General features: G+C 40.7%; 1 protein-coding gene and 1 long non-coding RNA gene across 8 annotated transcripts in view; one reads left to right on the top strand and one right to left on the bottom strand.

The window, feature by feature from the left end:
• The window catches only part of SLC6A6 (solute carrier family 6 member 6), a 118,839-nt gene that overhangs the window by 86,872 nt on the left and 4,072 nt on the right, over nt 1-27,895 (bottom strand). Inside the window, exons 3-4 of the mRNA XM_033517552.1 lie at nt 18,108-18,202; nt 6,572-6,637 (exon numbers count right to left, since the gene is read on the bottom strand). Of these exons, the coding sequence (XP_033373443.1) occupies nt 6,572-6,577 (6 nt within the window). The 5' untranslated portion in view covers nt 6,578-6,637; nt 18,108-18,202. The remainder of the gene's footprint in view (nt 1-6,571; nt 6,638-18,107; nt 18,203-27,895) is intronic.
• The window catches only part of LOC107210176, a 34,278-nt gene continuing 25,827 nt past the window's right edge, over nt 19,445-27,895 (top strand). The window contains exons 1-3 of one of the 7 annotated variants that reach the window (XR_004499255.1): nt 19,445-20,254; nt 20,606-21,333; nt 27,273-27,418. This is a non-coding gene — a long non-coding RNA (uncharacterized LOC107210176). The remainder of the gene's footprint in view (nt 20,255-20,605; nt 21,334-27,272; nt 27,419-27,895) is intronic. The other 6 variants (XR_004499254.1, XR_004499253.1, XR_004499250.1 and 3 more) reach the window with 6 other exon arrangements.

Genomic DNA, 27,895 nt, shown 5'->3' with positions numbered 1-27,895 from the left:
AAGTCAATGGGGTGGTTGTGGACTGATTTCAATATGACCAGGTCTGCCAATTTGCCCCGATCAAAAGGAGTCTTTCCTTTGTGCAGAGAAGAGATCCTGGACAGATACTGCTATACCTGGTCAGCAAACTATTAGAAATGTCAGAAGGCACCTGCGCTTCTGACTCAGCTCCTTCCATGGACAACAGAGCTATATTTACTGTGGATGAGGTCCAGGGAGTATTCTGAAAAGTTTTTAAATCATCTGTGGATGCAGTTTCACCTTGCTCATTCATGTAATTTGCCTTTATTTTTACTTACTGAAGGCATTAAAAAATTAACCCAAACAGCTGTTCAGATGCCTCTATTTTTATATAGCAAAGGGAAAAAAAGTCTGAACAGCTGTGTCAGTGGAACACATCCAGGTGGCATCTCTAAGACAAAGTTTCTACAAAATCCGTAAGAATATGTTTTTATTATCTTAGTTATTGTATTTTTTTTAATTACTTCGCTCTTGTAGATTCTTAAAGAGGTATTGGCTATTTATTTCTCTTCACCCTCATCCCTCAGTGTTAGAGCTGTGCCATAGCTCAGCACAGATGTTGCAGGGATTCAGCTCTCAAAGGGGAAAATCACCCTTTCAGTACAATACTCCTGAATCTGTTCTGGGGTCTTAAATGGTATTTAAGGCTGGGTAAGGAAAAATTTTACATATCTGGCCTTTCTATGGGGAGAAACTCAGGATACGGCACCAAAGATTGCCTTAGGGACACTCAAGAGCAGAGGGAATTTGTTTTCCAGGCTGTGTAACTAAGTCAGCTGACATGCACAGTTTTGTTGCAGTTTCTTGACAAGGTAGCTGGATCATCCTCAAGGAGAGACTAATACTCACAATCACACAAGAGGCTGAAAGAGCAGTTGGCTGGAACTCCAACATGTATAGCATTGGGGATTTGGAAATTGCCGGTCAAATTCTCAGGTGGATGATGCTGAAATCTGTCTCAGGTTCACTGAGAAAACTTATGAAGAGCCTCCCTTACTGAGGTTCTGAATTCCTCAACCAGTCTCCCATTCTGCATGCTGTAAATTTTAGCTTTCTAAACTCTGGTGCCCCTTCCATGCATTTACTATCATGTCTCAACCATGAGAGAATTCCAGACACCTGCTCCAAGCTCTGCATTTCATGGCACCACACTCCATCTGTGCTCTAGGCTATCACACCATAGTCCAAACCCTATGCCCTGTCCAGTCATCCAGGGCTCATCTGTTCTGTGCCTCCTAAGAGTGTGATTCTGTTGCTATAAGGCAACTTGCTGATTTATGGATGTGTTATCCACAAACTGTTGATTGATATTTTCTGCCCCGACATCAGTCCTTGGATTATAAACTCTGTAGAACAAAGTGAAAGCACTAAAGTGTCTGAAAATTGCCAGCCACATCATAGGTGTTACTGCAAATTATATTCATAATAATGAATAATAATATCAATGATAACTGTAGTGATTAAGCAATTTGTTGCTGTTAGTATTTGTTCTCCTATTCCCACAATATTTGAGAAATATGGGCTCTCCTCTCCAGAGAGTTCTTGAGACTGAAGAATTATTTTCAGGTGACACAAAGTGCAAAGAAAAGCGTTGCTTTTCAGCTTATACCATAATGATAGGTATCTAAATGCCTGAAATCTGTTTCTATACTGCTAAGACTTTTTATTTTTTTTAAATTAGCTTTAGAAACAAATTATGTAAAAATGTCTGTGCAGTGTTGAGAAGGACTGTCTTCCAGGGGAAAGCTCAGCAAAATAATCCCTGAGTCCAAACGAAAATTTCATTCTCCTCTAAATCATTCCCTTTTGGTACATTTTCTTCATATTTAGTAGCTGGATGCAATTCCCTCTATATGTACTAAGCTTGTGTTATTACAGTTTGAGCACGATATATGTTTATTTGGACTCTAACAAGATCATCAATCAGGAAATACCACTGCACTTCATATTATGTATTTATTTATGGTGTTAGGATGAAATTTACCTGGGTCGAGAGAACAAAATTAGGCTGTTACAGCCCTTGGTTTCATATAAGTTATTTTCCTCTCAATGCCTATGCCCTGTGGACACAAATTTATTTCTTCAATACTGGATGAAAAATCTCCCATTCTTTCACTGCCTCCAGGTAATGATGTCTATACCTTTCCTTCTGCTTCCAATTTTGTGTCCATTACTTGAATGCTTGAAAACATGAAACATAATACCATAAGTCACAGAGCAAGAAAATCTGCAGTATGTAAGGAATATTTCTTTTCCTTTTCAATCCTTTTCTAATTAAAGTAATTCTACTCAATCATTTGATATCTTCAGTGACATTATCATACTTCTGATCTTAACCTTCCAGTTAAATTTTAGGGGCTGGTTAGCCATTAGAAAGGAGGAGTATTTTGCAGACAGGCTATGGGATGCAGATATGGAAAATCTCAGTTCTTCTCTGAAGTATGTCACAAGCTGAGCAATGAAAGATTACTTTAAGCAGAATGTGTACTAATAAATGTAAATATGAAAGTGGAAAATTACATCACAGAATATGAGAGCTCAATCTAGTTAATCATAACAGTAATTAACTTAAATAATACAAAAAATATCAGTGAAAAACATTAAGAGACCTTTGTCAAGTGTCCAAATGTGTTCTGATTGTTGTATTTGACAACTCTGCAAGAACCTAAGTCTCAGAGAACTGGAATCTCCATGAGATTAGATAGTATTTGCACACAAAATGCACGAAAGAAGTGAAATGAACAAATGGCATGTTTATCTCAAATAGAATAGAAGTGTTATAAAACCATTAAGCAAGTAAAAGTTTATTCAGTTAATTGGCTAAGGCCCAGCAACGATTTCACAACACTATCAGCAGGGTGTTGAAATACTAATAAAAAAAAAAACAAACCAAAAAAACCCTAACAAACCAACAACTTGACTTCAGAGAAGCACTGTCATTTAAGAAACACTCTCCTCAGTATTTATTAGATAAGAAACTGTTTATCAGCATGTGTGTATGTTCTTCCTGGAATCAAGGTCCATGCAATTTATTTCACATACAGTGCTTTGCAATTTTTCCATGCTCAAGTACCAGGAAAAGTGGAAGTAAGAGTCATATACAGTTACAAAGAAATGTGACACATAATATTTATATTTACTTAGTGGTTTGAGCTAAGATAGACATGCAATCACAGTGTAATGAGTTAACCAACAGGAGCTTCTGGCACTTCTTGTGCACAGAGGGAAAAAAATCTCTTATGAATATGGATAGATAGGAATGTGTCAAAGCAGGAGCACAAGGAAAGGTCGCTCATGCAGCTACTGATACTATAGAAGATTTGAATGGTGTGAAATAAAATAAATTAAATAAAATTGAGGTGTAACCTATGTAAAGCCAATGAAAGATGTGCTCTGGACATTCAGTAAAACTCCAGTGTAGTTGTAGTGATTATGTAGCAACCTTTGAAACAGAACATTTCTGAATTTCTGGTCCCTCGTGTATCTTTTCTTAGGAATAGTCTGGCCATCTAGGAAATATTTCACTCTACCTTCCAGCACACACTGAAGTTACAAAACAATGCAAATGTAAATAATTCCTAATGCCAAACACTTCAGTTGCCAAGAAGAAATGATGCATTTTGTACCAGGGCTGTATTATGACCAAGATTAATTTTTGGATTGTCTCTGGCTATTCTTTAACAAAAAACACTTCCTGATGAAACACAACCTGTAACTCATGGGTTTTGTATATTCAAGAGAATTTTTCCCAACAGCTGATTTACAGTGTTCACACAGAACAAGCTGTACTGTGACCTGCTTTTAACCCAGCTGCCAGATATTCCAGAGGTAACGTCGTGGGAGAGAGCACCGGGTTTTTGAAGATGAACCTACTCAGCGATAAAGATCTTATGGAAAACCAAAACAAAACAAATCAATGATTGTACCCTAAATTCTCTTAACAAAAGGGAAATACCTCACTATTATGATATAAGCAACTATTCCCCAGCAAGAATTGAGACCAGGCCTCAAGTAATATTTCAAGTCATGAGTTATATGATCAGGTTGTTTGGTGAACGGTGCCAATAGACTGGTCACACATGTGGTTGCAATGTCTCTAACCAGATCTGCTTTCTTGCTCTGTAAAAGAAGTCAACCTCCATAAAAAAGAAACCACTTCATATATCTACATTTGTATATGTAGATTCATCAGTGTTCAAAAACATCTACTCTAAATTCAAAGATGAATTCTGGGATCAAACCAGACATCATAAAAATACAAACCTAAGAAAAAGTAGAACAGAATGAAAGAAAATAAGGGAGAACTGAAAAGTGGTAGAGAAATAATGAGAAAATACAGGGAATATGTTAGATTATTATCAGATGAAACTTCCTTTGCATCCAATTTTAGTTACTTTTGGGAATAGCATGTGACCAAAATTTGCTTATGGCTGTCATATCAGAAGAATCATGTGCCATTTGAGTTTTATTGATTCCTACCATGTCAAAACCTTTTGTTAGAAGTAAATTTCCCTGAGTAATGTGGCAGCCTCTCCTTCCAGCAACCAAACAATATTTGTTTGAGTCAAATGCAGTTTACAAGGCTTAAGTCATTAAGCATGACCGAGCTGACCAATCACAAACGCCGACTCGTCACCCCTAAGTGATGTCAAAAAAATAACCACATCAAGTAAACTGAAACCTCAGAATTTGGAACAGTGGATGGACTGAAAAACTTCAGTTTCTACACAAGCAATTTGTCAAGAGAAAAAATGCTGCACTTGACAAGGAAATTCTTTTGCTGAAAGTTGCATGCTCAGTTATCTGATTACATTGCTGGTGTTCCCCAGTTCTTCTTTTTCCTCCTGTGTTCCTCTCTAGGAAATATTTCCAGAACTTGCTGGTTCAGTTACCTGTTTCACAGCTGTGGCATTCAGTGGTTCCAGGAACAAAGCCTTATTATTATAAACACTTCAGTTACAACATTTCTAAGGAAATTAGACTGACTATCATAATCTCCTGCAGACTCTTACCTGAGACTTTTGAATTCTGTAGTGTGGCAGTAGACTTGAGGACAAAACACTATTTTTTTTTATTTAATTAAAAGCAAAAGAAGAAATTAAGGATAAAAATTTCAAAGCCTGGAAAAGGAAGTCAGAAAATAGCAAGATGAGAAAGGATGAAAAACAACACCACACTGATGACTCTGGAAAATTCCAAGTCAAAGTACATCTCAGTATATTACAAAGTACACATTTTGTTTTGGTACAAGAAGATGATAAACAGTACACTTGGACTTCAGAGGCTTTCTTTGAAAAAGTTTTTTTAACCTTTCTTATTCAACCTTGTACTTGAGTATCAGCCTGTTCTTGAATTTACAGTCACGCATATTCTCCACACTCACACATAAAGTTACATTGGCTTCCAGCAGATAATGTTTTTGAGTACAGACATCATCCCTGAACATTATCTTCTGGCCTTCAAGCTTGTCACATAACATCTAGTATTTAGATATTAGCTACTATCTAGAAATGAGCTGTCTTGACATGATCAAGGTATTTCATCACTCTGCACAAGTTCATGCCATGAATCAGCACAGCACAGGAGATGCTCTGTCAGTCCCTGGTACTCAGTGCTGCTTTACAGAATGACACAGTATCAAAGATAATAACCAGTCTCTGGAACAAACAAATCACAGACTAATGAATACAGAACATTAAAGCCCAAAGTAATTTTCCCTGTACATCCCCTAGAGAACTATAACCAACACTACAGAAAAAGTCTCAATGAAATCTTGCTGAGTTCTGTGTGGAGCCCTGTTGAAAGCAAAGAGTGATGTAAGATTTGTTTGGAGTTTTAACTGAACACTCTGCATTGTTCTGAGAGCTTACCATTAAAAGAAGAATAAATGTTAGCAATAAAAAGGTCAAGAAAATGAACATCTGAGAGCATCTAAAGGTCTACAAGGGACCTCATAAATATACAGCCAACATCCTCCCTGATGGATTCCCCAGAAGAGAAGAATTCTACATCACCCACAAAGCACATTTTTTTACAATATGTTTCTTTCTGTCTGGATACAAAGTACTGAAGCAGAGTGTTTAACATATGACTTGTAAAATGCAAAGTTTAAAGCTTTGGAAAACAACTAAGATTAGAGACATTCAACAAAATTTTATCCCCCTTCACAAAGTGTCTCTTTGTTCTTAGAATCTGTCAATAAACCAACAAATGAGACTCTCAGCTATCAATATGGTTAGGTGCCGTGGCTTTAGGTACACAAAGATAAATTAAACAGCATGGGCTTGTTTCATAACAACACCACAGGCAACTGCTGTGGGTTTTCCCACCTGATGTGTTGGTGAGGGCTTAGGGTATTTGCTGTCATTTCATTCTCTGATGCCCTAAACTTTGAAGAATACAATAAGTTCTGGCAATTTTTGTTGGCTCGGGTCCCTTCTACATGGGCCATGTGTGACAAAGAGCAACTTCTCATGAAAAACTTAGCAGAAACTTGAGCATGCTCTGCCAAAAAGTCTCTGGGGAGCAGGGTTTGTTGGCACATCCCTACCTTCATGCAGGCAGGCAGCAGAGGTGCACCTTTGGATTATTCAGCTCCAGCCAAAAATGGTTTCTTCTAAGAAAAATGAAAGCAAAATTACAGAGGATACAAGTGGTAAACACAAAAGGGGAAGACAGAGAAACATGTATCAAGGAACATGCACAGACAGAATGGGAACATTGTGCTGTTATCACAGCATTTACACATATAGGATACACGTGTACAGGATTCTGTTTCTCCTCCTGGCATTCAGCCCTGGGTGGTGAAACAGCTGATGCTTTAGGCTGTAGTTGTCCATCCTTTTTTCCAGCTGCTCAGATACCAGCTGAGGGACCTCTGTAAGCACCACACAGCTCTGGCAACAAGGACTTGCAAGTCAAGTTGATGCTGGCACACAAATACTTGGGGTGTCCTTTACCTGCTGAAAATTCTACTTCCCTCTCCTCTACCCCTTGTCATCTCTTAGATCACAGCAGAAAAGGAAATGGATAAAACACAGCAACTTGGTCATGAACTAACTCTTGGGATCCATTGTGTTGAGTCTGTGTTCTGGAGCTGAAGTGAGAATATTTGACTAAAGGAAAAGACCCCCCACATCTATGAGAAACCACAAAAAAGAAGTGACAACAAACAAGCTCTGCAGTCAAGGAAAGGGTAAAATCTTGGCTCTATTGAAGTCATTGGGATGTTTGCCAGAAAGCTGTAGACAGTGTGTTTTATCCAGGACTTTTAATTAGTTATTAAATGATTCAATGGCAAGTTGGCTGGTTTAAGGCACAAAAAAATATCATAGAATAGCTCCAGCATGCCTCTCTCTGCCCTGCCTACCCTTTGGGAGGTTCAGATCATGCACAGCTTTTATTATGGGAGACTTGTCAGGTATTTCATTGAACCTTAGTTGAAATCAGCAGGTTCCCGGGCCCTGCCTCCTTCCCAAGTTTGGGGCTGAAGATAGGAAACATCTGCTAATGACACCAGAGACACAGCAAATATCAAAGTCATGTGTCAGCAGAAGCACCCTGGAAACCTGGCCCTTGCAGTACCGACACAGCCTGTCTGGTGGGGGATAGTGCACATGAAGAAATAAGATGCTGTGTTAGTTTAATTGACATACATCTGAAAGGATTTGAATTATTCTTGAATGACATACCCACAAATAAATAAGGCAGCTCACTGCCTTCGGGCTTTAGCCACTTTGTGAAGAGCCCCACAACCTGAATGACCTACTCACACCTCACACTTCTGGCTTGCCTCATTTTTCTGCTTTCCTCACTCTCCTGCCTTTCCCCGTCCAAAGTACACCGGTTTCTATGGGAACAAAACACATCATGGGGATGGACAGAACTCGGTGACATCCCCACGTGCAGACCAAAACCAGGGTTTAAATAAGTGCTTTGTAGTTGGAGCCGGGGAAGGCGACGGGTGCTGGCCCCACACGTGTTTGTGCACATGTGAGCGTGGCCAGCTGGCCCTGCACGCTCGCGCTGTCCCCTCGTCACACGAGGCACACACATGCACAGCCACCGGCTCTCCGGGACGGCACAAGGCTCGGCAGAACCCCTTCCATCCCATTCTGCTTTAATATAGCTGAAAATTGCTTTGACAGCTGAATAGCTTCTTTGTTTATAACTCGTTCTTAGCTGACTCTGCTGCATTATGGAGCTTTGTAAAGAGATTACTTTGTCAAAAACTGAACATATATGGTCTGGGCATGAACAATTTAGTGTGATGAACTGCATTCATTTTATGTGATGTGCAATCTGCAGTCCTGCTGCCTGTAATGCATCTGCTTTTCTCTGTGGGTTTAATTTTCTGATCTCAAATGTTTTATGAATTTTCTTGGGGTCTTTGGGATTATCTGTTATCTCCTTTACTCTCCCCTGGACAGATGCAGAGAATTTACAATATCTCAAATCTCAAGACATTTTGTCTTAAACTAAATGTACCAAATCAAGATTTTGGCTGCAAAGAACAGATCATAATTTTTATCCACCTGCAAATATCTTATTCCTGCCCTGAATTGCTAGAGGTATTTTGTGTTTGAATTAGGATTTCAACACAGTAGAGTGCCAGAAACAGGACCCACTATAGGGAACACCACGTGGAACATATACAGCTTCATCCCCAGTGCTAAAACCCTAAGTAGACAGATCTCTATTCACATGAATTCAGCTGCACCTGAAGCAGTTCATTGTCTTTACAGAGCATTATGTATAAAATATTAAAGCAAAACCAGCCTGTACTGCACTGCAGGCACCTATCAGGGCTTTGCACTGGGCCCTGGATGAGATTGGCAGGCTCTGAAGCCATTGCCTTTAGCTGTGCTTGAGTTGATTGCACTGGTCATCTCTGATCACCATTGCAGTTTTTACTCCTAGCTATGGCTTGCTTAGAAATTACATTACTGCAGATTGACTTTGTGCCCTGCCTGGAGGCACAAAAGAGAATCAGGGCATTTTTTTCTGATTTCTCCTGTCTTATTTCCCTCTCCTTCACTCAGGTTTTAAAATAAGCAGCATTCTGATGGGCAGATGATATGGTCTAGTATAAAAATGACTAAGAACATTAATTGTCCCAACAATAAAATTCCTATCAGCTTTGTACTAGGCATTATATTGAACTTTCATGGGCTGGAGCACTTTTCTTACAGACATCACTGGTGCCTTTTCCTGATCAGGACACAGAGCTGTGCCTCACAGAGTCTTGCATTTCAAGGCGTTTTGCTCAGCCAGTGAACTGTCAAAACTCCAGTTTACACTATGCCCTGCATCTTGCACTCAGTGGTATTTTGCCACTTCTGAACATACTAACCTTCTCTATAAGCAGAGGGGAAGCTGGTCAGACAGACAAATCCCTCCTTATCTCTTAGTCATAACCCTGATCCACCTCAGATGATTTAAAGAGCTTCGTGCATATTAATCTGTCAAATAAAAAGGAAAAGAAAACGGCTTCTTTGCAAATCACTGTTTGAAAACAGAAGTTGCAGAAAGATTCCTCACAACCTTACTTGCTCCCACTCATACACTCATATGTCCTACTCATGGGCACATATTTCACAAGAGATGGCACACTATGTGCTGTTCTGTTGAAAAAAAAAATAAATTGAAATTCAACATCTCCTTGTATTAGAAACTAGTGCCTTGACTAATTAATTCCTTAACTTTCACCCTATGGCAAATGATGGACTGGTGTCACTGACAAAAAAAATACCTCTGACCCAGCAATATTCAGGTAAATAATGGAAGGCTGCAAAGGTGGTTTAGAAACAATTATACTGGGAATTTTCAGATTTAGCAAGAAGTCATGCGGTCTTCAGAGTCAGTAAATTTCCACAGACAGTTTCTGTTCTTCGCCCCCCCTTGTGGCAAACATGGCTGAGCCACCAAACATGTCTCAATCGGTCTGTAACCTGCTCTGCCGCAGGAGCCCTCGGAAAATCCCAGCCCAGCAGACACCAGCTGTGCTGGGATATGGCTGGTGCCAGTAAAGACAGCAGGGATTTGCACCGTCACTGCTTGAGTGCATTGGTCAGGGAGGCTGAAGTCAACTGGCTGAAACACATCAAAAGCTTTGTGCAAAAAAATGACCAGGAGTGAGAAGAAAGGAGAGTCATGGTTTGCAGAGGAAAAGTAACTAATTTCCAAGGTCAGGGATCCTTGATACAGAGAGAAAATGAGAAGTAGAGAGGGGAAGGAAGGCATGTCATCACCTCACAGCATGATCCTTCTGGAGTAAATACAGCTTTGCATGTGCTCAGTGTGCCTCGCCCTTTCCTCTGAGAGGAGCTCTGTGTTGTTTATATCCTAAATGGTGGATTTCCACCTTCATATATCTTCTCATTTTGGTGCTGCTGGCACATAAAAATTTGAATTTAAGTTTCCAAAACCAACTAAAATCCCTGCCTCTGACTCTAGTCTTAGCTGTTCCCTGCCAGTGTATGAACATGACTCTCCTTCCATAAGGTCATAGTTAATAACAAGCTAAATATGTCCCACCTAGAGGACCTAGAGGGTCATGGTGTCAGTCTACATCTTATAAGTAAACATGAGAGCTTATTAAAGGCCATTTTCCCCAAAAATGACCTTAAATTTTGGGCCATGACAATGAGTCAGTGCATAACTCCTTCAGCTACAGACATATAACCAATTTTCTGTTTAGGACTGTGCCAGGGAATACATTAGACAGTGGACTCCAGGCTCCTGCCATTTCTGACCTCCCGCTGGCTCACAATGCCTCAGATGGTTGACTTGCATCACACTCCTCCTGGACATGAGAATACATTTACCCAGAAAGGAGATCTTGATGCTCTGGTTTCTGGAAATCACAAGAAAACGCAAGGGTTGATGCTATTAGCAGGTGGAGACTTTTCCTGTTCAGAGCACTTTCAGCCTGTCATACTTATTGGAAAAGTGGCCAAGGTGGGAGCAGCACCACAGGCCCAGCTCTCATTGCCCATTAGAGGTAAAGATGCTTGGCATGAGCACGTAATTAGGATTAGCAGGTTAGACCTCAACAGATCAAAGCATTTAAGACTGTATCTGCAGACTTGAATAACTGAAGGAAGTCCAAGGCTATTGCAAGTGCATTTTTACTGTCAATGACAAATTTTCCATAAGTACTGGCAATCTTTCTCTGGATTTCATCAAAATAGATTCTAAAAGAAATTTTGAAAATCCAAACCCAGAAAGAATCACCCCAAAGAGGCTCTGAAGTGATTTCCTTTAAAGAGAAGGGATAGGTACAGGAATTTGCTCATTCTCTTGTCTCAGAGACAGGCAGTGGGATTTTGCACAACCCAGCAGCCTGGCTCAACCATCCACGGGATGTTTCAAGTTCTCCCTCGGCAGGGCATATGTCCACCTGAAAGAGTAGTGATAGGGAAGGAATTGCACAGCCACTGCCCCAGCCTGAATATTGTGAGGCTCTTCCAGACCAGCTCTGTAAACAGGAATTACCTTTTGAACCCTTAAAAACCACGCACCATATCATTCTGGAATGGCGTTAATCTCCTGGTCGTGGAGGTCAAAGCAAGAGTTCTATTATAAGCTCTGTGAAACACATCTCCTTCCCAGCCACTCACTTGCAGGGAACAAAATCCAGTCAGTCAAAATGATCCATGTGTAACAGGACACCAGAGCAGGCATTTGAGGGAAAGTGGGCGAGGCATTTTGGAGCTGTGAGACCTCCGAGCTGGTGCCGAGCCCTTGGTGAGGCAATACTGGCTCAGAGCCACAGTCAAGGAAGCAGAAGAGACATTTTTCTCTTTGCTTCCTTGCAGAGGACAATGGTCTATTCACACACAATATCAGCTGGAGAGGCCACGGCCCCTGCTCTCACCCAAGGTCCAGCAGGGCCTTTCACGGTACTCCCCAGCATCAGCTGTATTCCCTGCTTTCCCCTGCTATGATTCCATCTTCCCTAGGGCCTCTGCATAGTCCTGTTCAATTATCTCAATAGCACCTAAAACAGCTGAAGCCCAGGAAAGACTGGACCTTGTGGTTACAAATGACGAAGCCCCAGCCTTGGAGTCACATTGGCTAAGCAATGATTGGCATGTGCCAGAGCACCCTGATCCCCAGGGCGTGGTAAAATGGAGGTAAGCTGAGGACTCTCCACATCTCTTTCTTTACCATTTTTTCTTTGTATTTTCCTCGGGGTCAACAGTGTGCATTGGATTTGCTGATAAACTTATCAGCAGCAGAGTGAAACATCCGTTTCATTTGTGCTGTTTACACAGAGGCTTTTTCTCCAGTTGGTAAGTTGGGATTCAGCGAACAGGGTGACCCTGTGTTTTCTTCCATGTCTCACAAGCACTGCTCCCAGCAGTGTGTGCCACATGTCAGAAGATGGGGAGAGACACTGCATCAGGGACCAGCCCTCCTCCACCCTGATGCTGGAATCTTCACCTCTGCACTGGAGGTGGTCTATCCCCACACATCATTCCCAGCCTCAACCCAACCCCTAGAGATGAGGAAAGGCTGTGGCACAGTATGTGGACGCCGATTACATCTCCAAACAGGAGGAGCACACAATCGGTGGGATCCGCCTGCTTTCCAACCCCTTTGTGCTCAGGGGCAGAAATACAAATAAGCCTCAATGTCTTTTTCCTGCTTATATGAACCAAGATCCGTTTTTCAATAGCAGGCCCTGTCAGATAAGTATTCCCTATTCTCAGTAGTTATTTTTGGGAGAGAAAGCCTTTTGCTGGCTCCCATGACACTCCCCTCTCAGCACTTGGGAGGTGCAATGGGATGGCAGGTAGAAATGTGATTCAGGGATGCTCCTACACCCACTGGAAGCTGGTGTTGCCATGCCAACCCTGTAGCCTGTGCACAGCCAGCCCAGGGCACTGCAGGCTGCTATAGTGTCTGAGCTTTTGCACATAGGTCAGACCTACCAATGGAAGATTTGCTTGAAGCTTTGATTGCAGGATGGATGACAGTGTCCCACTGAATTTTCAGCTCACCAGCCCATCTCCCCACTTAGTCTTGTCCCAAAGAGAATAGCATCACAAACTTTATGAAGGAGTTTTCCCCTCTAAATTAATTGCATCACACAACCATTGCTAATACCCCGTGTTGTTTCAGAGAGACCACAGAGAGAGAAGTGGGTAGGAATGGCAACAATCCTCCCAACAAGCCCAGGCACCCCTGGCAGAGCCGCACCCACTCTTCACTGGCTCAGCGTGTCAGGTCATGTGCTGCCTGAGACAGCATCCAGAGCCCATCTGAAGCACTCACAGCACGTGAGCAATTACCTTTCCTCTGCTTAGACTCACCAAAAGGGACATTTTAAAAACTGTTAGTTCCAAAAAGCACTAAGTGACAAAGTCAGCTCTGTGCAAAGCCAACAGAGGTGGAGGGCACTGCAGACAGTTCATAGCAAAAAGACTCGTTTGTACTTTATTGCCTTGTTGGAGAAATCCCTGGGTAATTTCTTTGGTATTTCTAGCTTACTTCCTTATTGCTCTCCGGGTAAACTAGGTCAAAACACTTGCCTTGTCTAAGCCTTGGTTTGTCAACATATTAAACGAAGGCAATGGAACAAGTTGTTCTCTGCACTTTCTGCATGGAGTTTAACCTTACGGAAAGTCCATACAATGCCCTTCTTCTCCTTCATTGGAGCCAAGAAGGCCTTTGAAATCCCCAAACTCAGGCAAGCTGAGGAGTGTTGCATATTGCTATAGGCAGTTCAAGTGGAGCATATGTGAAATGTGAACAACCAGATTATTAAAAGATTATTAATATTATAGAATTGCACAGCATTTTGTCCCTAAATGAAAAAATGTGCATCACCTACAATTGTTTTTTTCTTGATCAGCCTGCTGGCTCAAGTAGGAATACCCTTACAAATCACAATACATAAGTCTCAAGAAGTATTATAGGAACAATGAGACTCTACCACCCACTGTGCTGCATCCCAGATCTGGCTGCTCCTTCCTGAGATACTGCAGTACATCCCAGCCTCGTTGGCTGTCACTCTACTCACACTGTTCATTCACCTGCACTGATTTTCTCAATAAAAAGCTGAGCATTTAAAACCACAGTACCTTTGAGGGCTCTGCAGCATGTACAGTGGGATCTGATAAAAGGAAAACCACTGTGAGCAGACAATACAGACAGAGAGTGATCAGGTGTCTTTGAATCTGAATTAATACATGTGGCTATCAAGTTTGCCTTAAGAAAAAGGGTTAGTCTGTGGCATCCCAGATGGGGAATGAAAAATTTTTTTGAAGAAGGTATTTTTTTTTTAATAACATGTCAGCCAGCAGTAATGTTATCCTGCACTGTTAACATGTAGGGTAAAATATACCAACAGACACCACATAAGATATAAGACTGTTCTTCAGAAAGCTTCTGTATTTCCATGTCTGCATGAAATATGACAATAAACCAGGAACAATTTTATTGTACATTACACTGTATCAGCACTTTCATACTTCCTAATATAATAAGATCAGAAATCAGGATAGATTTTTTACTTATGTGATTGCTTACTTTTGCATTTCAGAATTTGGGAGCAATTTTGGCATCAGGTCTTTAAAAATGTAACCACAATCTTTTCAAGAGCAGAGATAACCAAAATGAGAATTTTAACTTAGCAACACCTCCACAGGGAAGAAGAGGAAGAAACTGTTGTTAGATCAGTATTGCCATGACTGTTGTTTCTTATAGCATCCTTTGGCTGCCTTCGACTACCTAAGTGGCCCTTTCCTGGCTCCTCCTCCTCACTGTCCCACCTCTGGGCTATATATCTTCTGTTTTGTGGCCCTGCAAGGGCTGTCTCCAGTTTATGATATCATCACAGGTTGTTACCATGAACCATATAGCCAGGCTTGGTACACAGGTTCAATAGTGCAAGTCCTTTGAACTGCATTCCTCAAGTCCACTTTTCATCCCATTATCAGATTGGTACTGAACAAAGGCCAAGTGGAAAATCCCAGTGTGACATGCACATGCTGTCATTCACATGATGGCTATGATCAGAAAAGGGTTGGTAAGAGACCTCACCATATTCTGAACTATGTGAATTATGTGTATTTAGTCTAATTGGAATGATTTCTGATATCTCGGGGTCAGAGTCTCATAATTCAAAGGCAAACATTTTAGAGCACTTGTATATTAATGACATATTGTTAGCCAGAATCAGAACTAGTTCTGCTTAGTCAGTTATCTTGGATTAAAAATATTCAGCCAGAGACTCTGAGAGATGATCTTGCTCCAGGACTTAAAATAAGGACTGTTTCCCTCACTGCCCAGCTATGGCAATTACACAGCCAGGGCTGGGGCTTCCAGACAACAAAGCTACTTGAAGATATTGGGAAGGTCCCTCACTGCCTGTTTGAGAAAAAAAAAACCCACCAATTACACACCAACAAAGCAAACATCTATTTTTTGGCAGTTTTAAAGCTTATTTGCTTGATTTCTTGCTAAAGCAGAGTAAAAGAAATTGCCATAGTGATGACTTTGGGCCATTAAAGGATCAGGTCCTGTGCTGTGCTGCACAGAGTCTGTAGGAATGTGCATCCTGGAGCATCCCTGCACATACACTCCCCAGAGGGACTTTGCAAACTGCTTAGATAACTGTTGCATTAAATTACATTTAGCTTGAGAGATCAGTTGACTTCTGGCTCTGATTTCTAATAACTGGAAGCATCTGACATAACGAAAGCCCTTAGAAATGGCACAGGGAAAGAAATAAATGTGCTAATTAAGCTATGCAGAGTGCCTTGAAGAAGAGTGCTCCACTTCAAGGATACTCTGACATTTCTGACCCATTACAAGCAGCAACATAAAAATTTCAGGAATTTAATGTAGAGTGTTTAATTGAGACACAGATGAAAAGAAAACAGTAGAATTTAAAACTGATTTCTTCTCTACAGCTTAGTAAATATTCTTAGCCACTAATGTGGCTAACTTTGATTACAGGAGGTAAATCATTCGCATAAATGTGATAGAAAACCATGCAGGCCTAGCACATTTATGATGAATTCTTTATTTGCAGTGCAAATGGAAATGCAGTAGTCCTATTGCTCCATCCTGCTTAGCACTTAAATACAGTTTTTCTCATTTATGTCCATCATTTTAACCTGAGGACATGGAGGAATGTCTTGAATTTTACATATGATACGTATTTTCTTCTTAGAGTGAACCTGTGAAAATACAGCTCAAATAATACTATACTCAGCATTTCTCCCCTCCAAAGCCTCTAACTTTTACAGTATTCTCCCAGGATACATTTTGGTTTATCTGTCTAAATACATGATTAAACTGAGGCTTGAAAACCAGAAAGTTACCAGGGTCAAAATGCATGTTAGATACAGAGTTGGGGAGAGAAATCCTGATCCAAATTCCTAGTTGTTATCTCTGCCAGATTGCTGGTATTCCTTTCCTTGATGGCATTTAGGAACACATTATCTGGATGCCCCATTCATATAAAAGGTGTTGAATGGGAGACCACTCTTCTTCTTAGGATGGTTTGAAGACCCTGGCCTCTACCTTACTAGAACTTCTACTTGTTTGATAAATGAAAATGTGTGAATTATTACATAACTTGTGTAATAATTTCATTAGCAGACAAAGTTTATCCTCCTGTGTTGTAAAATAGCTCTCATTTTTAAATTGCCCTGAGTTACTCAATAGTTAGCACCTGATGCCTGTTTTCACCTGGACCCACCCCATCTCTGAAGCATGTCAGAGTATCCCTTTCTATAGCTCTAAATAGGAACTTAAAACATAGCCCAGGCTATGATTATTTTGGAATTTTGTGTTTAGCTCATACTCATCACAGATATCAAACTGGGTTAACCTTTCCATATTTCATGTTGCTGAATATTAAATTAATTTGCTGTAATTAACACAAGAGGGTCATTAATGAAAGCTCTTTCCATCCAGGTGGTTTTATTCAGTGTCTGAGGGACATGAATACTTGGATCAAGTTTCTCTAGACACATTTTTCAATTTTTCCTGTTAGTGGGAACCCAGAGGACTGGATATGCAATCTTTGACCACTCCAGTTTGTGTCTCCAGCTCTATTTAATCCATGTACCAGGACAGCAGCTTGCTACTACCACTAGCTGAAAGAATTGCAGCGGAAGTGACTAATGAACCTGAAAAATTCCAAATAAAGAGAACCTACAATTCCAGCATTTTCTCCTCTGATCTCCTAACCAGAGCAATATCCTGCAGAGAGAAATCTAGATCCCACTGAATGTGAGAAAATTGGCTGGGAATGGCAGCAGCACCTCTTTGATGGCAGAGCCAAGGAAGAAAACTATCTAACTCTTCCATTGCAAAGTTTCCACTGGATCAAAAACAAAACAAGCATTCAGTTTGGTCACGCAGGAGTCTGGCTCTAAATACTCATCTGGGCCTCCTATTCTTTCTCCAGCTGTGGATGCTGCACCCTCCTGCCTTTGCTTCTCTCCTGCAGCCCCCTAGCTGACCTTGGGTAATCTGTGCTCTGACTTGTGCTGCTCTGCATTTCCTAATGGGCCTGTGCTGGTCTAAGCTGCCTTATAGGGTAATAAACTGAAAAAGGAGAGCTTTAGATTAGATATTAGGAATAAATTCTTTTCTCTGAGGGTGGTGAGGGCCTGGTAACTGATTATCTAGAGCAGCTGTGGATACCCCATTCCTGGAAGTGTTCAAGGCCAGGTTGGACAGGGTCTGGAGCAACCTGGGATAGTGGAAGCTGTCTCTGACCGTGGCAGAGGCATGGAACTGGATGGTCTTTAAGGTCCCTTCCAGTCTAAGCCATTCTGTGATTCTAATAAGCCATTTGCAGTTTTAATACAATATGGAACAAGAAAGATTGTATTTCTGTTGCTTTACTTACATATGGAGCACTGTAGCTGGCTCTCCTTGTCTCAATCTTGTGCTATTAATAAAGTCCATGTGAGGAATATACACATTTACATCATGTGTGAAACCTGTACACATAACTGGTCTCAAGCTAGAATTGTTTCCATGCCATGTGTCTCCATATAGCCCATCCTTCTGGCACATGTGACCCAGAAATGTGTCATCAGAACTCATGTACTCACTGGACTGATGAAAAGGAATTCAAGGGAAACAGAAGCAGCGATGCTTCTGTTTGATGCTTCTGATGAGCCTTTGCTCAGCTTGTTGCTGCTGCTCTCCGAAAAAAGTTAGCAACACATAAAAAAGATGTCAGCATCCCAACCTGGCCATGGTTTTACATTTTCATACAGCAGCCTCTTATGTAAAGCCATATTTTCCCAGAGATTATTAAGAGAAAGGAACTAAAAATTCACAGCTGTCAGTTTTTAAAAGCTAATAATCACTCCCACACAATGGCTGAAAGGCAAACTTATACCTAAAGACTTGCAACTGGCATCACTGACACTTTTCATTGTCTGATCAAACAATTAAAAATAAAAATAAACAAAATCCACAGAGAAAAATATTCTAGATTTTAACATTCTTTCCCATTTCATAATCAAAGCTGTGGTCAGCAACATGGAGCAAGAGAGATGTTTGGTTATAGGTCATGACTACAATCCAAGAGTCTCACTGGCATCATATGGAAAACTTACAAATTAAATGGATGTCCAAATTGAAGACATTCAGACTAAAGATGAAACATCACAAATAACCCTATTTTGTCTAGTATAAATAAAAATCAATCCAGTCAAATGATCAGGAAGATAACTGACGCAACATTGTTCTTTTGGGCATTCTTGTCAGTGATTTACCCAGTGTTTTAAATGCCAAAAGCAATTAAGCTAGCGGACAAGCTATTCTAATCCTCTGGGCATGAACTGTCCTCCTAATGTTTGCTCTCCAGGTCTCCCCACAGCCACATCCTTTGCATGTCCCACTTCTTCCTTCCAGCCTGCAGCTGGTGACTCACTGTTTAATCAGTGCAGCCATCAGGATATTCACCTGCCAAATCAGAGCAGCCTTGGTCTCACTGCCATGACCTTCACTGTGCCTATTCCTGGCTTTTACTTATTACTCCCACTCATTGCACCACATCTAAACTTAAGACTGTCAGTACTACAGGGCAAAGCTCCCACCATGTGTGGCACGAAGCCCACCCTCCATCACAGTGTCTGCAGACCCTATGGATGGTCATAAGCATCTTAACTGCCCAAAGGATGAAAGGACCACCGTCCTCAGGCTGAATTAGGTTTGAAATCCAGGGTAAAACTTCCACTGGTATCAACAGTGCTGGATGAAGCAGCAAAGGGCTGATCCTGAAGGTAATTGCTTTCCCTGTGCAACCTACTCCCTTCCAAAAATCCCTCAATTGTTTTCATTCCAACTTAGCTCAGTTCTCTTCTCTGAAAAGACACAGTTGAGAAAACACAAACTTTTGGACCAAATTTGAAATAATGATTCTATTCATAGTTTCTGAACTCTCCTTTAACCATATTAGCAAGACAGCAAAAGACTGAGCTGCACAAACTCTTCCATACTGCTCTCATAGGTACCCAGGGAGAAAGGGCCCATGCAGCTCAGGACACAGAACCTGCCTCAGAGACAGGAAGGATGAGTTAAGATAAGGCAGCAGGAATACCTTAGGCTGGAGGAATTGACCTATTTCATTGCAGCTGAGCAAGAATCTCAGCCCATGCAGGCCCTTCCTTTCCTACAGCCTACTTTTTTGATCCTCCTAAATTTGTTACCTGTGTTACACTATTATTTACCCCAAGTTTACTTATTTACTTTGCTAGTAAAAGCTAGCTACACAAGGGTTTGTGTACATTTTTTTTCAACTGGATACAATCATTGTGAGTTTCCAAAGTCACCACAGTATAATCTACCACACACAAAATTCAGGAGTGCAACTTCTCCGAATTATTCAGTGATATAAATTCTTGGAACATGAGAATGTTGTCATACATGTGGGAGCATGGCTACACATAGATAACACCTGGCAGCCTCAGAAGACTTGCAATGGCAAGTTTTTTTTTATTGCTTTCATTATCTCAATTCTGCGTATGGGATGTTGCTGGAAATCATATGAGTTCCTGAAGGTCAGCTCCTCTGCTTGTAAATGTGTTTAAGAGTTTCACTTTTGGATTGCTGGAAAATAAAAGGGAGGTACTGCTCAGTCAACTTTTGCTCTACAAAAAATTCATGTCTATGGAAATAATTTTCATCACTTATACTAATTTATAACTGTCATGTCCTCCGTTTACAAGGATAGCTTCCTGGCATGAAGGTATGAAATGTCCTAGATTTCATTTATGATGACATTGTCATCAAAAAATAGCTAAATGAAATTATAATAATTAAATGTACTCAGCTACATTTTCCCTGAGAATTTCTGCATGCTTTGAGTGTGGGAGAAGTGACTCATTCTTCATGAAGAGAACGCAGTATAAATCCTGCTAATTATTTGTACTGAGAGTGGTATCTACAATTCATTAATTATATGAAAGTTACAGGGCTCTGGCACTTTTTAATTAATATTGCAGCTGGCTAAGTTGCAGGCACTCTGCAAGATCTTGAGAAATCATATTTTAGATAGGGTATAAATACTTTAAATATATTTTTATTCAATATATTTTAGTATTTCTTCTTTGAACATACTCGCCTGACAAATGAAACAATCTCAGCAACTCCGGCATGACAAAAAAAGAAAGCCTCAGCTGCAGCTAGAATTCAGAAATAGATATGCAGCACCAAGAGATATTGTGCACTATTAAAGGATTCTTGGAATGAGTGCAGGACTGGAAGTGAATCCCCTGCCATTTATCAATCCCCTATTACTAAAGGCCACATTCCAGAACTACTCTCAGAACTAGCTACAGGTTATTAATTAGTAGTCACTACTCTATAAATTAGAATCAAGGGACCAACAGGAGCCCAGGCACTGTGGCACAGGCTGGAGCCCCCCGAGCCCATTTCCCAAAAGGTCTCTGTGCTGCCCATGCCCGGATCAGCCACGGCTCTGCCCAGTCCCACCGCTGAACCAGCGCAGCAGAAAAAGCTGCCAGCAGCAGTGTGTGTTTGTATAAACCAGGAAGAGATGGCAATATCCAGGGAAGAAGAAAGGAAGAGGAAGATGAGGAAAGCAACACATGAGGTGATGCAAATTCCATCAAGCTTGAAAGAACCTGTCAAGTCCTTATCCTGCTATAGATAAGTTGCTATAGTTAACTGAGCTGATCCACCTTGCTGGTAAACTGAATCCAATTCAATTGCAGTGCTGTTTGTATCCAGGCTGATGTGTGTGTCTGGCTGTCTCTAGGACATACATCAGGAAAATAATGGAAAGCACCTGATAGCATCAGTCAGGTAAGATGGCTAATGTTCCCTCTACAGTCCAAAATGTTGCAAAAATACAAAATAATATTTTAGGCTGGGATGACTCAGAAATCAGCATCAGCTTGCCAACTTGGAAGGCCTTAGGATGTTTGCTTCAAATAGTATCTTGGTAACAAATTTGTATGTCACATTCACATACACAGATCCATACATAATGAGATGAAAGGTCACAGCTCCTTAGGAGAAACTCTGTTAATATAGAAATACAAAGAGAGTCTACTGTCTACAAACAGAAAACTTCTAGTCCAAAGGCCCTTCATTAAGTGAACTGATCTATTTCCAGAGCTCTGCCCTGTAACAGCCTCCAGCAAGAAAAGTCCATTATTTGTTTATTTGTTTTCATGGGGTTGTTTGTTTTTGTTTGTTTGGGTTTTTGTTGTTTGCTTTTTTAAATCTAGGAGTTTTATCATGCCTGGCTTTCAATTGGGAGAATTATATTTTGGATAAAGAATTTATTCTGAAGGCTTATATTTCTAATATGCTGAAACCAGTTAAGTTTTGTTGGGTTTTTTTTTTGTTGTTTTTTTATTCAGGAATTATTCCCTTTTGGTATTTAGGAGCTCCAGTACGAGGACAGGGATGAGCCCTTACATTGTGTATCAACAATTGACTTATAAACCTGATAACAATTTCTTTTAAGGGTGCCATCACAGAGATGAAATCTATGACCAGCAGTAACAGGAAAAAATTAAGAATGGGAATACTCAGACTGCATGTGAGAATCAAAAATTCCTGACAGTCCCCTGAAAAATTTCCTTTCAAGGAGGATGACATATACCTTTAAATGTTTTCAGGTGGTATCAAGGGAAAAAAACCCTCAAATAAACCAGCTGACTGAAGCAGACTGGGAATTAGGTGTACCTGAAGAGCTGGACTGGGTCAGCCATAGGACTAGATTATTATTGCACTAAAGACACCAAACACTTTGATCACAACACAAACTGACCATAATGATCCTGTGTAACATTAGACCCTTTCTTTACTTTGCATGGTCACCAGTCACATGTGAAAACCATGACAATTTCAAGCATCATGATGAGATTTGTACTATTTTCCCATGGGTTATTTTTCAGACTGGAAAAAGATATTTGGGGAAAAATGTTTTGGAAACTGAAGTCACATGCTTTGATGTGAAAAAACAGCCAGACTGAAATGATATATTCTGACCTTAGCATTAAATAGAACTCATCAGTTTCTTACAACAAAACACAGTATGCTTTGGAAATTAAAATGAACTTCCACATGATTGGAGTAGAAACCTCATACTTGATTTCTGTGCATTCGACTTGAAATACATAAACTTTTGATTTATACTACAGCATGTTTCAGTAGATTCCAGATAGCCTTAAGGGCAGCTCCAAAACTAAAGGTAATTATGAAAATAAAACTGAATTTCTCAAACAAACCGAAGGTTTGGTTTAAATCCTGAAAATAAACTTGTGGAGACTGGTCCACAATGGTTCACCAGAACTGGATACATAGACTGGTTCCACACCTGAAGCACATCTGTGAACAATCTCTATGGCTGGCACCTAGGATATGTGCACGTAAAAGCCGTAACTGAATCTCATCTGCAGATTCAGTCTGGACCATCCTGCTAAATTAGGTGCCTTCAAAAACAAAGCTCCCAAGGCCCTCAACAGAGAATGTAAGATTAGGCATCACTTACTTGATCAATCAGCTGCTTTTTGAAGTTGTACATACTTGACATGAATTCATTTAATCATGAAAAGGTCTAAAAAGTCTTTAACTTGCTAGAAACAAGCATAGGCAGAGAGTTTCCCTGTGCAGAAGTCCCTAGGTCTGGCCTGCCAGTAGATTTAAAGCTCAAGAAACCCTACCTCTCCTTCTTCTCAGGGCCTCACTCACCTTTCCTCTCTCTCCAGCATTTATTTCAGTCTCTGTAGTAGCAATTGGGGTAGACAGGCAACTTGGCTCTGCCTTGCTCTGTGACTTACAGAACCTTGTTCAGCCCTGAGAAGGACTCTTCCCTGCCATCTTTGAGCCTAAAAGACAGCACCCAGGAGCTGTAGCTGCAGGGTTATAAAAACCTTCCTGTCAGTGAACACCACTCAACAGAACACTATTAAATAAATAGCACATAGTGGTGTTGACTTTACCTCTGCGTTGTACCCAGCACGTAGCCACAGATCAGTATTGCACCACACAGACCTAATGTTTGCTTTTCAGCGATGGCCTCTGTTGGCTTATCCCCTCCAGGCCCATTTCCCACCCTTGACTCGAATCTGTGCTATTGCTGTACTCCCTCTAATTGCCAAAAATTGCTTGTCTCCTTCATGCCCTGGGATTGTTCAAGGTATCCATTTCACGGTGCTGATGCTCCTTTTGTATTGAAGCCAGTTTGGTATTAAAGAAGATGACATTACTAAGACTTAAAATGCTTTTCTTAATAATGACATGATACAAAATTAGTAATGTAAGCTACATTAATTTGCTGATCTGTTCCACTTTCTTCCACTGTATGAGAATTATAAAGTAAACCACACAAGCTCTCGAGAACAGTGTCTTACTCTCAACACACATAAATGTAGGGCCTAGCTTTGGTAGATTTTGAAACACAAGGACAGTAAAGGAGGTCGTTTGGAGACTCACTTAGTGGTATTTGTCTTATTCTGTGTATATATTAGCTCTACAGACCTTACTTTGGCCACACGTTAATCCCACCTTATATTAACTTCCACACCAAGGTACCCAGTTCAGCACCAGGGACTTCTCACAGGGAAGGAGCACAAGAACATCCCTCATACTTCTTAAGGGAGAAGAATTTGAACTTCCAAGTTAGACTTTAAAACTTCACTACAACCTTGAAAAGCCTCTGTTCTCTTCCCATTGAAACTGATGAACCTTATTTTTCTTGGCAGATCATGTTTCCCAGAGACCTGCCTCTCGTCCCTTTCTCCTTGTCCCACATACTTCCCTCAAGAGCTTTCCTTGCTCCCATCTCCCTAATCATCTTGGGCTCATTTCCAGGGATACTTGTAAAAATACAGCAGTGTGCTATAAACAGCCAGTCTCGTCAGCTTTAAACTTCAGCAGTTACTGTTTGTGAGGCAGGAGAGGGGAAAAGGATATTCCAAGGGGACCCCTTTGACGTGACCATTCATCTGCCTGCATCAGCAGTTCCCAAGCCTGTCGGCTCCCACCCTCATTTCCGGGCTCATGACCTCCCTTCCATCAGCGCTCCTCGGGGTCGCGACCCCAACCTTGGAAACTTCTCATCTGGATCAGTCAACAGTGACACCTCAAGAATAATTTTCTAGCTGGTGCCATGTTTGTTTATGCTCCTCAGGGGCGTGATTACCCTGGAGTTCAGGTTCAAACTTGTCTCTTTGCTTGTTTGTAAGTTTGGAAAGAATTTCTGGGTGTCATTCAGCCAGTTGATAGCAAACTCCAGCTCTTGACTGTTGTGGTTAGAGACAATAATATCCTATTAACTGACCTGGTATGGCATTAAGCTCTTGGTTGCAAAGTTCAGCCGTGCTTGGAAGAAGCAAAGATTTTACTTCTCTGCAGAGTCTGAAAACATCATTGTTTTCCTTGCTTGCATGTCACGATCATTCAGATATAACAATTACTGTGCCCAAACCACTCCTTATTCAATGACACGATTTCATCCCCCACGCTCTGCACCCTCTCTGCTGAACTCTCACAGCTGGCTTTCTGCACGTCTGGTTGTCTTTCTCTTTATGGTCATTGAGACTGTGTGGGTAGTAAACATTGTAATATTCTAATTTCCCACTCTGCTTTGTCATCTTTGCTTGCTGGTAAAAGGGCAGTGGGAGGCAGAAAATCAACGGTGGTTTGAAGACATCTTGAAAACACCACTGAATTGCTAAAACTGTCAGAACATTCAGAGTTTGGATGTGCTACAGCAAGTCCTGCTTTGGAATTTCCCTGGAATTAAAATAATTGGCCATTTTTCAACTACCTGCTTCTTCTATTTTCACATCATATCCTTATTCAGCCTACATGTCTCTGTAGAGGTGGCTCTGCTTCTGCATTCAAGACCAGTTCCTTGAGCTTTCCTGCCCACAAAATCTCTCTCACCTGGTACTCTCTTACTCTAAGCCTAAAGCAGTTTGACTTTTTCTTTAACCTCAGTGTATTTCAGTGTTACTGTTTTTCAATTTAAACAGCCAAGCTATGTCTGCCTAGACACCAGGCTGGAATCTGGGGAATGTAAAGTGGAAGCTTAGCAGTAGCAGCAGCACCTGGGCGCAGCCAGCATTCATACCTGCCTTGGGAAAACATAAAATATAAATCTTGAGTCAAAGGGAAACCAGGTAATACTGAGTATTAACTAAGGGAAACCAGTTATTAAAGTGTTTGAAAGGACACAACACCACCTCTGCACTTGAGAAGGATAAAGTTATTCAAGATGAGTCAAGGAGGGAGAGAGAAGAAAGGCATTTGTGACTTTTCACCACTCAGGCACATGTGAGTACATGAGGCAGTTGGATACAATCCCTTTTTCTAATTATTCAGTCTCCATATGAGGTTTAAGCATCTGACTTTGGATGCTGCCAATAAAAGAGATTAGGCTGAAAATGTTTCAGCATGAAAGGCAACCACTGAAGCCAACATCAGGGCTTCTCTCTCCTACAAGCATGAGGAAAAACCCCTCGTCCTGGCAGTGCAGGTGAGGAAAACAGTCACACTTTGTTAGAATGAAACTTGGTGAGCATCAGAGCACATCAGCATGGAGAAATTCCTGTAATGATGTTCATGAGCCCATCACTTGTTTGTCACTGTACTGCACTTGCAGAAGGGTTGTGGATCTCTACTGAATTGCAAATGGTTTTCACTTTCTTCCTGTTTTTTGTTGTCACTTTGTTCTTACAAGAGTGCGCAGAGGTCAGGTTTACCTTCTGCCTTCACTTGTGACATTATGAAATAGAAAACTGCTGGAGATGTCAAAGTGATGGACTAGAGAATCTGGTGTGATTATTGCTACTGAGTTGAGCTTACCTGAAATATCTCTGCCTGTGGCATTTCCAGTTCCAGCCAGGGAGATTTAGATGGGCAAAACTTTCAAGGTTTGTGGGCAGTTATCTGGTTGGTGTTGGATTTTGCTTTTTATTCCTTCTTTCTAAATGTATGTATTTGAATTTTCTTCAGCTAGGAGGGAATTAGAAATTTTGCCAGAGAGGAGAGAGCACTGGACTGATCTGAGATCTGCAAAAACTAATCCAACCTCATGCTTAAAACATGTGTCTTTATGAATAGTGCTCTACATAAAGGAAAAACTACTGTTAAATGCAAAAGAGATTCCAAAATTAGAATAATCGTATTCATCTTGTTAATGCACATTAGAAAAGGATTGGTAATATGCATGGACTAGATGGAATTTAGTAAACAGGCTGACAACTAAAAATATTTTGACCAGTATGGGAGATAAAACTGTCTTTTGAAGAAAAGGGCCACTATCAAAGGTTCATGGCTGAAAAACTAATTAGAATATAGCCATTGTAGCTACATGATATTTATATAATCAGATTAGAGAACCATTTGATTTATAAAATGCACAGGGGCTCTTGTTTCAGGGGTGTATGGAAGCACACTTTGAAGTGTATATTTCCTATCTGGATGAAGCTCTCATGTACAGGTGCAGCATTTGTAAAAAATCCATGAAAATACAAAGGTCCTTTTTAAGAGAGAGACTCTTCCTTCCAGGAAAAGTTCTTCTCTTTGAGATTACAAGACTATTCAATTAATATTAATATTTGGGCTATTCTTGCTGATCCAAAGAAACCAAACAGAACATGGAAATGTTGGAAGGTCATGGGTTTAATCTTGGCAAAGGTATTTTCAAGTTTGTTTGTTTTTAAGTAGAAGGGCCATGTGCTTTATTGATCCACTGAAATATGACACTGGAAAATATTTTTCAGAAAAAGTGGATGTCAAAGGGTAAAGGAGTGGAGTTCAGCTGCATCTCCAGCCTGGCTTTGAAAGACACATATAACCACAGTGCTTCATGTAATTTAAGGTCCACAGGTCTCTCCTACCACTGCCAACACAGACAAGACTCCAGCAGGTATCATCAATATATGTATTTTAGACCTCAGGGTACCAGAAACCCTACCCTAAACATGAATAATTTAGGGAAGAGGGAGTTTCTTGGTTTTCAAAAGATGAAAGTACTTTTGAAGAAAGAGAAATTTTGCTTGCAAATAACATAACAGCTGCAGAGGAAGGGATGAAGAGAAAGTCTAAAGTGAACTCTGCTGGCCACTCTGACAGCCTTCCTATACAGCCAAATGAGGAAAGTTGAGCTGGCACATCTGAGTAAGGTTCCCAGGGCCAAGGACTGTACACAAAATGATGCTAAGGGACCCATTCTGCTCAATTTATTACAGGAAGATAATCATGTTTGCTGATTTTACTCATTTATTGGTTCTGAATGTGTGCCCATTAACCATATAAACTGTAGAGGTGAAAAAACAGTTGGTGAAATAATCCTATAAAAGCAGCAAGGGAATTCACTAAAAATCTGTATTTCTGAGTGAGAATG

This window comes from Parus major, chromosome 12 (genome assembly GCF_001522545.3).
Source record: "Parus major isolate Abel chromosome 12, Parus_major1.1, whole genome shotgun sequence".
In the NCBI taxonomy this organism is placed as follows: Eukaryota; Metazoa; Chordata; class Aves; order Passeriformes; family Paridae; genus Parus; species Parus major.
Note: the sequence above shows the minus strand (reverse complement) of the source record. Positions and strands in the feature narration are given on the sequence as shown.